The following is a 13,458-nucleotide window of genomic DNA, read 5'->3' as shown; positions in this document are numbered from 1 at the left end:
TTAATTATGTATTTTTGTTTCTGCATGTGCTAGCAGTTAAAGAACAACCAATCCCCTTTTTCTTTTTCTAAAATGTTGCCTCTACACAGGACTGGCCAAGCAACCCACCCTTTTTCAGAGCTAACAGGGGGTTCTCTCTTAAAACAGGGCCATTGAACTTCTTGCTCTTATATAAGTTATTAATCTTAGAAGAAACATGAACAGTAATTTCCTGGAATTTGTTGAAGGGTAAAACCCAAGTTTGTAGTGATATTGTGTTCCCAATACTAGCCAAAATGATGTGACTTTTCAAGATATTTCTGTTTTAAATCTAGTTTTAGGCAAATGCCACTAAATGATTGTGTATCATTAGCATTTTAACAATTGCTTCTAATGGGTTTTAAAACATTTCTACCATTGTTTTTTTTTTAGTTTCTATTCATTATCATAATGAATATATCCTAGGTTAATATAATATTTTAATAGAGCAGACAGCTATGAAAATAATTATTGGTTAAGCCAACAAGTGAAAAAATGGGAAAGTATAATCAATTTTTTTAATGTGTTTGAAAACGGCATAAACTTCAGAAATACTTCCCAAATGTCAGTGCAACACAAAATTCATGTTGAGCCCATACCAGTGTCTTGTCAAGTGAGATTCTGTTCTTTCATCTTTGTATAAATAAGTATGCACTCTTCAAGAAACAATTGCTTAATGACAAAAGAAAAAAAATATTATGAATTATTTGCCTGATATTACCTTAAATCATATGAATGCTTTTTCTGCGTTTCTCTCTTGATTGTTTTTTGTCATTCAAAAGGAGTTGTCGGAAAGCTTTTGTTGTTAAGCGGTTCCTCATGAGGAGGCCGTGAAATGTGTCCAAGGGCTCCTCACACAATCCCAGGTCAACAAAGCCCTGAACAGAAGCTGTTTGAATCCTCAATCATTTTAAAGTGCCAGAACAATAAGTATAATACATTTGTAATTATTGTTAATAAAGGCTCTTCATTATGGTCACTTGTGAAGGTCGATTTTAGCATATAGCTCTCTCTATGATCAATGTGTTGATTAATAGAGCATAATCCACAATATCGCCTACAGCAGTTGTCAGTTTCTATTGTTTTTTGTAACAGTAGTTCATTTACCCCAGCTGAGTGACACGCAGCGGCCATCGTTCGCCGGCCTCGTTGCTCAGCAGATCAGGAAGAGAATCGAGAATTCACTTCACCAGTTAAGAATTTAAGGACGGACTGCGTATGCGATCTTTTCTTTTGTGTGCCAAAAATACCTGATTGCACCTGTCATGAGTTAAATAACCCGGAATTTCCAAGTTATATATTTAATAGAAAAAAAATATCATTCTGAATTATTCTGTTATTAAATAACATTTTTGTTTTTTCACGTGTAAAAATGGAAACAATATTTACCGGCAATTGGTCACAACAAAATCTTATGTTCTTATCTGACGGTTCAACCGAAACTATGCTTTGTGAAACTGAAGACATCCCCTTAGACTTGGTAAATGAGCGGACACCATCTCCAAAGATCTTAGATTTACGTTACAATATTGAAGAGCAATTTATAGTCGTTCTTTGTGTCTTGTGTTCTAGTATAAGATACTATTGACCCTGTTAAAAATTGTTTTTGTAGTATGTACTTTCTTTATTCTTTTATTCATCTCCGTTCTTTATTTGCCTCAAAATATTTTATTATGGTATTCGCAAAGAGACAGTACTTTTGTGAAAAAGAGCAGCTGTCCAGCACAAATGCGATTCTGAATTCCTTATGCTCTCATGATATGATATCTGTAGTTTTCTTGTAATGTCTCAGGACGTTGTTTTCGCCAGTTGTATGTTTGTTTCTCATTCATACTTTGCAAAGGGGACGGTCTCACTGTCGCTTGTCGACTCTGACCATGAGATGTGTATATCATAAGTATGAAGTAAAAGTGTGTCTGTCTCGGGCAGCTGGTTGCTGTGGACCCGCAGGGAGCTGTCCAAGGGCTAATGGATGTGCTCGGCGAGAATGAAGCTCTGCAGCAGTTTTTTGAAGGTAAGACTTTCGAAGTACATCGTCAAGTGTTCATTGGTCAAAACGTTGACTCTACCATTCTCCAACTGTCTTTTTTCTGTCAAGAAATGATAAGTTAATTTATTTCAAGCAAGGGCCAAATGAGATCCACAAATCAATTATCTCCTAAAACCAAACTAGGGCAGATGATCCAGATGGATTCCATCTTTTTCATGTTCTTATATTGGAGAGAAATGTAAGTAATGCAATGGTGAAAGAGGTGTCTGGGCAGAGCAGGGTTTTTGCTATCATTACTAGGTAATTGACAGTAACTATATTAAAAATAATTTAATCCTTTGTAGTTCTATAGGCAATTTGTATTATTCTAACAGACTGATATTATTTCATAAACCACTGGATAATTGTTTTATACAAAGTATTTTTTTGGGTGGTGATGGGGGTTATTTCATGCATAGTCATTGCTGTTTGATCTGGCTCGGTGCCTGCCTCAGGTATGACATTTTATTGATTAATGCATTGGCAAGATTTTTTTATTTTTCCATTTAGTTCTATCTGAAAATGATTTTTGGAGAGGAATTTGTCTACTCAGAGGTGCATTATTGCATTATAGTGATGTGGAGCTTTTTGGTCTAAACTCAGTCTTTCATCTGATGCAAACTCAACACACCGAGTCACCCGGTCCAAACAATATCCTGACGCTCAAGCATGGCAGCATTATGTTCATAAGGAAACGTTAAAGTGAAAAAGAATGGGTAATAATTGCACCAAGCTGTTGTGCAGAAGTGATAGAGACATAACCAAACAGACCTGCAGATGTACTGTAATTCTTGCCAAAGGTGCCTCCATCATACAGTATATTGAGTTCATGGCCCTGAATACTTATGCAATCAACATATTTCATAAGAACATGAAAAGGTTACAAACCAGAGGAGGCTGTTCAGCCCATCTGGACTGTTTGTCAGTAGGTATCTCATCCAGCTACAGTATCTGTAGAAAAAAAACAAAGTATTGGCTTTAAGCACATGGCTATACAGCTTGTTCCATATTCCTGCAACCCTTTAGGTAAAAAGTACCTCCTGTTCTTGGTTTTAAATGCTCAAAATAAGTTCAAAATAATTTCTACTTAGGTTCTCTGGTTTGTGTTTCAATGTTTTGAAGAAATCTGATGGGTTGACTTTATCAAAGTCTTTGGAGCATTTTTAACACTTGTTTGGTACATCCTCTGACAGTCTTCTCTGTTCAAGACTAAAAAGTCGGTTCCTTCAGTCTGTCAGTGTAGGTCATTCCTTTAAGGCCCAGAATGCATCTGGTTGCTCTTCTCTTGACTAATTCCAGACCAGCATTATTTTTTCCATAATGTGGTCACCAAAATTGTACTTAATATTCTAAATAAGGTCAAACAAGTGCATTTTAACATTACATCCCTTGATTTTAATTCTACAGTTTTTTATTACATTTTCTTTGCCATTTGTAATTGCTTCCCCACATTTTCTGGAAGATTGTATTTCCAGCGTGCAAAATCATTCACTTGTCCACTTTAAACATTACATCTCCCATTTGTTTAATCTTTTTGAATCTCATGTGCTGCTTATATAGTTTTTCCAGTCTTCCTAATTTGGTATCATCAGCAAACTTGTGTGTTTTACACACAGAATCTAGATCATTAATAAAAATTAGGAAGAACAGTGGTTCAAATTCAAGTGGTTCTGACATTTTCCGTATCTTATCATTAGAAGCCTTCAATTTGTCCATTCAGATTTTAAATAAAATATTAACTTTTAAAAAATGTGTACTGTAATGTCACAAAGTGAGACACCACAGAAAGGGTCTCAATGCTATCTTTATCCATTGTATGTCTCGAACGTATCAGAGAACAGTGACCTCTGATAATATTCTAAGCAATAGACTTCAGTCTCCATGAAATCAAACATTTTCTCTTTGTAAATGTACCCTCAAATTGATAAACGCATGTTTGTCTGTGGTCTTCTTTAGGAACTGTAGGTTGTAAATTGTGCTAGTAATAGTGTTTTTTCAAATGTCAAGGCCAAAAGAAACCTTGACTAGATATGTAATGAATTAATGTGCATTAAACACATTCCATGATTCCCGAAATGGCCATAAAATCTTTCATAACAGATAATCACCATGATGACAAGGTGCTAGTTTATACAGGAGGGAAATCGAGCTTAGAGTCTTCTGTACTGTGATAGGTACTTTGATCTTTGTTCCATGGAAACTGAACACTGTGAGTGAAGTATCTAACCATAAAAACAGTGTCTCTCAGTGAGCACTTCTGCTTAATTGTTTGATTTCTGTACAAGCCACAGCTAGTCCGTACACATGCTTCCTGTAGCTAAAACAAAACTGATTTGCAGGTATCTGCCATATCTTAAATATCAAGTACGAGATAGTATTACATTTGAAGCAGTAGTGAATTTGTGAACAATATTGATTCCTATATTAATGTCTTCCGTTACATATGCAATAATATTGTCCCATGCAAAGTTGCATTGACTTTAACAACAGAAGAACATCGTCACACACAAAAATCTAAAGGAGCATGTACTGTCTTTTGTATACATGAAGTACAACACAGTGTCAGTAAGCATTACTGGGTTAAACGCGTGCCGTTTCTGTGAAAACCAGAAATGACACGACTTATCAAGCGTGTTATTCTTGATGTGAAACTGTAGAAACATGTACTGTACGTAGGTTTTTGCCGTCTCTTTAAACATTGAACGAAATACATTTACGATGACTTGACAGAACGACCAACTGTTGGATTACTGTTATTGTTGGTCACTCGTTAAACCTTTAAATACAAAAACTTCAAAAACTTTTAGACTACAGTATGCTGACATCATATACTTATGAATTTGAAATCAAACAGCAAAATGCGGGAAAAGTGACATTTGAAGGGAGAAGTAACCGTTTTTGTGTGGCCGTTTGCACAGACATGAATGTGAAGAAATAGGGGAATACCAAACAGAAACAAATCCAGGACGGCACACAGCTAGGTATACAGTTTGTACACTGCTGTGATTAACATATTGTATCTCATACAAACGCAATATTTTTTTTTTCTCCGTGGCGCTAAGTTTCCGTAACTGCCAAATATAGGAACGTAGTTATCTCCCCGATGCCTGTTTGCTACCCTCACTGGATTGAGCATTATGCAAACTGCCTTGGTTGTCCTCAGCTGTATTTACTGAACCCTGGCCCTAGAAATAAATCCCTTTGTAAGAAGCCTGCTTTCATGTTGGGGGATTATTTTCTAAACAAATCATAAGGCAAAAGGTAAGCACCAGGGTCTTAGTTTAGCAAGCTAACCTATACTGACAACTGCACCTATTATTATTATTATTATTATTATTATTATTATTATTATTATTATTATTATTATGTACATCATGTGTAATGAAGGTACTGTACATTACATCTGCCCACAAGTTACAGAGTATAAATAAGATTCTAAAGTCATCTCTTACTTAGGTGTATATTTTAAAGATATCTTTAATTTTTAATTATGTCTGCCAGCAGGGACAGTAGAAATTAAGAAAATCCTTTCCTAGGTGGACTTATTCAGTTTCCAGGAGTTTATTCTTCCTTGATCAATGAGCTGATACATGACTAATCCTTAATGTCCTTCAGCAATGTGTACCCTCAACTGGCAATGAAATGTGTGCTTTGTACTTTGTTTTCTTACAGAGCTTTTAAGGCTGACTTGAGGGAAGATTAAACAAAGACTTTAACCCAACTGCAGGGTTCTAAACCCTGTAACAGGTGGATGTTTTTTGTTTACCTGTGATGTCGTGTAACACTGAGCTTTGGGTTTATTTTCAGGTGGTTTAATATTCTTTGCTACAGATAAATGTTTTTTTTCCTCCTGACCAAAATACCTTGTGTGTTTCTTTCCATTTTACAATTAAACCCTTAAGTCTTTAATATATAAATTATCAGTTTCAACATTAACAAAGGACAAGACGGGAAGGTATTCTCTCCGATGATACAGTCCCTAATTTCTTTTAGCCCTATCTTACCCCAGTAAGGTGACATCTGTCTGTAGAGAGGTATGTTCTATAATTATCTGGTTTAAGAGATACATTGGGCAGTTTTGCCTTAACATCCATTTATCCATAGTACAATCGAAAGAGCGATTTGTGAAGATATGTCTACACTGTGAATGCTGGTCAGCATTTTTCACATATCAAGATTAAAAGGTGATAAGATAATAGGCATAAGGAGTCATTACCAAAAAAACTAAATTTTCTTCAAGATGAGCAGGATAATTTTGCAACTTTTTTACAAGAGCAAAACTTGTATCTAAGAAAGTAATGACATATGTTTTCAAAGATTTCAGTGGTATATAGTGGGAAGAAACAGTAAGGGTGTGGAGAAGAGTAATTAATTTGCTGTTGGGAAATTCCCTCAATTTTACCTCGAGATAGGTAATGTGGATGAAAATTGTACAATCTGTTTTCACAAAAAGCTGTGAAAGCATTTTGCCATTGTATCTAATAGAAAATATGCTGCAAAGCTACCAGTACATGAGGAACTGAACTCCACTCAATCCACCCAGAAAACTCATTGGAGATCCAACTGTGTGCAGAACTTTTCTAACCCATCTTCTCTCTCTCATTCAGCACTGACAGCAACAGGATCAAGGTTAAGAGCTCAAACAGAGTGAAGATATTTCTTTAATCACAAACCACATGACGGTGCACTGACAGTGCAAGGTCGTGCACTCATAAATGGGTTGTGAAGCAGTTACAACAAGGTCATATTATTTAATTGCACTGAAGTGAAATGTTAAAGACTTGCCAGTAAAGAAAATAATGACACTACTGTCTCAGAGTTCACTAGTCAAATATAGATAAAGTGTATATTTAGTCACATCACAGAATTACAACAGCAATGGCTTGCATTTACTTGTAGTGACAAAGCCAGATACCAAGGGGATTCACAACATCCCTACCTGGATCTGAGTTAACACTCAAAACCAAGAGGTGGCAGCAAGAAATGTAATTTTAAATGGATTAAGGAAGGGGAATTTCAGGCTGGCCTATATTTATTATCTGAACTGGAGCTGATCAATGGAACATAAGAAAGATTACAAATGAGAAGAGGCCATTTAGCCCACTTGGCTTGTTTGGTTGCTAGTCACTAATTGAGCTATTTCAGCCATTTGTTTAAAGAAATCGGGATATCAGCCTCAATAATGTGACTGGGTAGCATTTTTCAGACTTTCACAAGCCTCCTGTTCTGGCTTAGAAATACAATACCCAACAGTTTCCAACTGTGTCCTCTGGTTTATGTTTCATTGTTGATTCTGGCACTGGGGGATGATACTGCCCTTTTTACAAAACAGCCCATGATATCTTGCAGTATCCCCAGTCTGGATGTGGTCTTCAGGTTTACTCCATTAATGTGTGTTAATGAAGCATGTATCTAGTCATTTTGTGTTGTAACACCTGTTATCATCATGCAAATGTGGGGGACATGTAGGCAGTACCTCAACTTGGGGATACCGTAATTAGTCACGCCTGTAGACTAAGACAGTTGTGCAGCAGAAACACATCTGCACTGGGGATGCTGGCATGTTCTCTCACGCATTGGCATCAGTCTTTGTACAACCTGCCTACACAAAAAGAGTTGTGCATCTTGATTCTTTATTCTTTTAAATATTAATATACAGTACCTCTAAATATTGTTGTTACAATGAATGGCAAGGGCAAAGTAAAATGTACAAAATAACATGTAAAATTTTTTACATCACAAAACAGACAAACTTTCCAGGAATACGTAGCGGCATATTCTGCGATTCAGAACGAGGCAACAAAACTTCTGGTGAGGTGAAGCAGCCCTGTAATATTGTAAACAAGAAGGCTTATGAACACATCTCTCTTAATTCAATAGAAATGTTGCTCTTGACTTCGAGACAAATCCTTACTTATTTACGCTGCATCATGTTAGCGCATTTCAGCGGTGAAATGTCTGCTTATTACCCGTACTTATTCGCTCTTACATCTTATTACATTAGTCATTACACTGACCAGTGAGCAGGAAGGGCCGGTTTACATGGAAATGCGTGCAATCTCTCACTCTCGCCCGTGGCGAGACCAGGCACTTACAACAAGATGGCGACCATACAGTACTTTCACAAAGTTCCGGATTTTGTGCCTAATTCTGGATTTGTAACCGTCAATTTATTTAGTTACTGAGGTTTAATAACTTGTCTGAGAAATTGGGACTGCAGTTCTCCTTTAAGCGTTCTGTTAGTGTGTGTAGTGCAAGAAAGCATATTCTCTGGAACAAAACCTTAATGTTATAAAGCGATGTGAGAGAAACAGAAGAACATGATCTCATCTGCGCAACTCAGTTTATAGTAGTGTGTGCCGTTAGCTCTCTTGCAAAAAATGTTGTACCACTCTTCTCTACTACAGTTTCTCATCGCATATCGATGTAAATATTGATGCATACAATGCCTTATTTGATCTATTTATTCACTGCTTCTATTGACAGTTCTCACATAAAACACATTATGCAGAAGTAAAACATTAAAACTAATTATATGACCAATTACTATAGGCAAATACTTTCATTATTGTGAAATCGAGCTCTCTACGCCTTGGTTTAGAGCTCATGTAATTTAACTCTCCATAGCCCAATTCTTCAGAAGATTTTCAGAGCGTAAAGAATCTTCAAAGAGGTGAAGTGTACTGTTTGCCATGGTAGGACACCAGAAGAAAGCCACCTTTTATGACAGGCTCCTCATGCTTATCATTATCGCTAATGGTTTCAGTAGCAGACAAACAGATGGGGTCTGAGGGTTATCATTTAACATTTATTAGAGGTGTTTTTTCCCTCAGGTTAAAAAGTCTGGAATTTCACTTTTTCTTATTGGATTATTAGTTAATAACTAACACCGATCAATAGTCTTGCCCTAGAGAGACAACGGATGATTGTTTTAGCCCACACCTGCTGTATGAAAAGAAAGAGGATGGATTATCTGCTGTTACCATTGTTTCTGGAACGCTGTGAATCAGAGAGAGTATTATGAGTGACTGCTTACATTTTCTGCTGTACTGTTATGCTCCAAACTGAAAATGAAAATCATAGTTTGATTCCTCTTAGTTCATTTGTCCAGTAATACATAATTGTATTTGTGAAATTTGTATATGAATTGAATTGCAGTATTTCAGAGAAAAAAATAATGTAATATGGTGTCTGCTGTTTTTTTATTGCATCTTGGCATTCATATACATTATAATAACTCAGTCTCAATTACTGAAATAATTAGCGAAGGTTACCATTATATTGAGCCATTGAGAGATCTGGAAAACATGAAAAACAATGCTGAGGTGTCTGATGAAAATCACTTACCTAACTGATTGATAAATGATTAACATAGCCCTGTTAACCCAGTTTGTCAGGAGACAAGAGCTAAACTCCCTGCTGAGATGTGAACTTGTAGCCCTCTGATACTGAGGTACAGTACAGATTGTCTTTGCTTATCTGCCACATGCAGCCAGCACGGGTAATCTAATAATAATAATAATAATAATAATAATAATAATAATAATAATAATAAACTTGAATGTATAAAGTGCCTTTCCATGCACAAGGACGCTGTACATAGTGATAAAGACAAAGACAAAAAATACAACAAGATTGAATATTTCTATTATGTTGGTGATTTTATTTTACTGCTGCATGATTTGTTTTTATCTCAGACCTCATTCATTTCTCATTCTCAGACTCTTCCTGGTTTTCTCCTGGTGTCTTCCTGTATCACTTTTGCTATCCCAACCAATTCTACTCTTCATCCTGCAGCCTTTTAATTAGCCTGCTCCACTTAACCTAGGACTGTTGTTAAAGTTGGACCTCTTATCCATCAACTGAGTGGAACGCCTAGTGCAGACACCAAAAAGAAATAAGTTTACTTTCCTATGAACTCCCAGAAACATGACTGTTGAATTAATCGGGTCTGTGTGTACTCGGCAATGGACAGGCATCCTGTCCTCGGTATATTCCTAGAATGATAGACTAGCACCCTGTCTAGGGAATATTAATACCTTGTGATGGACTGGCATCCTGTCTAGGGTGTTTAATACCTTGTGATGATCTGGCATTCTGTCCAGGGAGTATTTTGTTCACTGAGTAGTTCTTTGTGTTCCATTCTTTTTGGAGGACTTTTGCAAGTCGTCCATCGTGAGTTGCCACAATTTGAACACAGCTTGCTTATGGTTGTGCCATGCTCAAATACTTATATGTATACTATACTACAAGTATCTGTAGTGTATCTCTGTATACCATATCATGTTTGTACCTGTCTTTCACTTTATTGTATTTTACCATGGTGTATACCATGGGAAACCTTTAGAAACTTTCACCTCTCAGTGTTCATATTTTGAAGCGGAAAGTATTATGGAATGAAAGAAAATGGAAAATGAAGGGTAAAATTAAACCGACACTAAGAACTGCGTTCTTTTTTCCTCCCGAATCAGGACATGACGTCACTGGGGTCCTGGAGAGTCCAGTGGTGGACACCAGCATGCTGGAGCAGTACCTCAGCAATGACCTGGACCCCAGCACGTTGTGAGTGTCTCCCCTCTGCTCCTGTTACTCTGCTGGCTCTACTGCAGCCTGCATTTATTATATCAGAGCCAGAGCCAGGGATATAGACAGTGCATGGCCCGAGACGCATGTTGCTGGTCTACCCATTTAAAAAATTCTGATTCTGCTGGAATATATGCATCCACAAACGGCCAAGAGCTCTTAAGCGATTTGGTAAAGGTTAGATTTATGGTTGGTCTGGGACGACCGTGCCAGTTGCAAAATCCTAAAGAGCTGGATTTCTGTTGGCAAAGGATTCTTGTGTCTATGCAATGGATATCCACTTCCAGCACAGGTTTTGGAATGTCTTTTTGATGTTTTAAAGTTCTGCTTCAATGCTGGCCAGAGTTATAATAAAGCACTCGAAACTCCAGAGAAACCTGCGCTTTGTGTGAAGTGAGGTTTTTAAATTTGCCCCATACAGTAGTGATGAATGAATAACCTACTGTAAGCAAACCTTAAACCGCTAAAGTGATTTTAAGAGGAACTTCAGAAAAGGGACTGTTCCAAATATAGTACTAAAGCTTTATATTTCTAATATGTAAACATACTTTTGTTTCGTAGGTGGGTTGTTCTGGGAGAGTCTCCCATTTGTTCAGTGTTGTGTGCTTTTCTATTCAGAAGCAGAACTGACAGTCCTCTTGTGTTTCTCCCTGTTGTTCAGTATGCTACCAGAGTCACCCCCTGACTCAGGATCTGAGCCCTGCTCTCCTCCTCAGATACCAGGTAAAGTGCGAAAAAACATAAAAATATAACAGCCTTACTTGTTTACAGATGCTAGGAGGCCTATTCATCCATCTTGTTTGTTCGGTTTGCCAATAACATTGTGACCCAAACATCACATCCACCTGTTCCTGAAAGATATCAGGGTCCTCAACACCACCATTTTAGGTAAAACAGTGACTAACGTTTCTGCCATAAATACACTTCCTCACAGTACATGACATTTAAAAAAAATAGATTTCCCTGCCTCTGATACATAGTCATCATTCAGATAAAATTATCCTTACAGGTTCACAGAAGCTCATGAAATTTCGAAATGCTTTAAGCAAGTCAAGTGGAGATGTGGTTGAAGCTTACTTGATCCTTTAGATGATGTCCCGGTATAATAATCACAGTTACCCATGTGCAGAATTGATTAGATACGGTAGCTATTGTACATGACCCCCCATCACATGTTCTTTTTTGTAGTGAAAAGATACCTGGGAAAGAACAGTGAAATAAAAGCATAAAGCACAGTGTACCTATAGTTTAAAGATATGGTTTTCTGTGCGTTTACAGTATGTATTCTCCCTGTATTTAAGCCCATGCCTTTACTGTAGCCTATTTTATATTTAAGTGTTAAATATCTGTCAGTTATGGCAATTGTTGAACGTGATATGCATAAAAATATTTATATTAGAAAGAATTTGGTTTTCTGAATGTGAAAAATTGAACTAAACATGGATTTGAATAATTAACAGGATAATTGAGTAGAGTGGTGGAACAGATATTCCAAGTATCTGTTCAGATTAATAGTTTATGTTAGGGAATCTAATATGTCCTGACACCCTTAATACACAGTAACTGTTGTTACATTATAATAGTGACCTGAATATGCGATGTCAAGCTTTCAAACACTAGAAAGGTTACACGCCAGGAGAGCAGTCATTTGGCAGTTCTTGCTTGTTAGAGGCTAATTAATCTGAGGATCACATCTAGGGGATTCTAGACAGCATGCCTTGGTATCTCATTCCACTGGGCATCAAGTTTTGAAACTGTAAAATTACAGTGAAAGTATAGTTTGCAAAGGGCAGTTCTTCCTGTGCTGCTCTCCCTATTCACAATAAACAGAATGTACACTGTTATAATTCTTTATTTAGTTTTTCTTTGGTCATTTTTAAAAATCTTTCTTGTCTATTATTTTTTTTTCTTTGGAAAAAAAAAAGATTTCGCTGAATGGCAATTGGAGTGTTAAAGCTGGTGCTTCACGTTCATGTCTGCTTCCAGATGTGCGCTCTTGTTCTTCATGGTCGGATCAGGTGATGCCTCTTCCTGCCGAGTCACCCAGCACCGCGTCCTGTCTATTTAAAGATGGGATTCCAGGATGGCAGACCGGTCCACCCCAGCACCCGGACTTCATGACGCTGACAAACAGCTGTGCCAAGCCCAGTGCCCCTCCTCTTCCCATCCCCTGCCTCCTCGAACCCTCACCTCCTTGTCAGGGCACAGCCTTCCCCTGTGTGCCACCCAGACCCCCTTATCTTTCAGGGTAAGTTGGACAACAGTAACCAGAAACGGGAATGGAGATCAGAATGTATCTCCTAGTTTGCTGGGAACTGATACAGAATCAAGCTTCTTGTGATGACCTAGTGCTATGAATCTGAAAATCCAAGGCAATATATTTAGTTTAGTTGTTGGAGGCACTGTATCTCACAGAAGGTCAGTGGAAGTTTTTAGCTGCTGCACACTGAGCACATTGGCCCAGACATTCAGCTACCCAGGAGTACACTCCAGGTTACCCTGGGGGATCCTCAGATGTTCCCAGGCCATCCACCAACATGGCATGTTTTGATCATGGGGTCTGCATCCAGTAGGTCATTTTCAGAGGAATTCCAAAAGGTGTCCCTGGGTGCCTGACCTGCAGTACCTTGATTGGCTCATTTCACTCTTGAAGATTAGCTTCTCCTAGATCACTGAATACCTCATCCCAGAGGGTGATCTCAACAGAGAAATCTCTGTTGAGATTTATTAATCATGCGCTGTTGGTCATTACCTCACGTTCAAGACTCTATGTAAGGATCGAAACATAAAGCTCCACCGGCTGGCCCTGCAATTGCCTTTACTGATGG

General features: G+C 37.6%; 1 protein-coding gene across 2 annotated transcripts in view; it reads left to right on the top strand.

Moving 5' to 3' along the window:
- Positions 1 to 13,458, top strand: part of LOC102693625 (myelin regulatory factor like) — a 45,669-nt gene that overhangs the window by 4,389 nt on the left and 27,822 nt on the right. For both annotated transcript variants that reach the window (XM_069192295.1, XM_015352739.2), the window contains exons 2-5: positions 1,948 to 2,032; positions 10,519 to 10,609; positions 11,292 to 11,353; positions 12,617 to 12,878. In XM_069192295.1, coding sequence (XP_069048396.1) covers positions 1,987 to 2,032; positions 10,519 to 10,609; positions 11,292 to 11,353; positions 12,617 to 12,878 — 461 coding nt within the window. In that variant the 5' untranslated portion in view covers positions 1,948 to 1,986. The remainder of the gene's footprint in view (positions 1 to 1,947; positions 2,033 to 10,518; positions 10,610 to 11,291; positions 11,354 to 12,616; positions 12,879 to 13,458) is intronic.

Source organism: Lepisosteus oculatus, chromosome 7 (genome assembly GCF_040954835.1).
Source record: "Lepisosteus oculatus isolate fLepOcu1 chromosome 7, fLepOcu1.hap2, whole genome shotgun sequence".
In the NCBI taxonomy this organism is placed as follows: domain Eukaryota; kingdom Metazoa; phylum Chordata; class Actinopteri; order Semionotiformes; family Lepisosteidae; genus Lepisosteus; species Lepisosteus oculatus.
The sequence above is the reverse complement of the archived record's forward strand: the minus strand, read 5'-3'. Positions and strand labels throughout refer to the sequence as shown.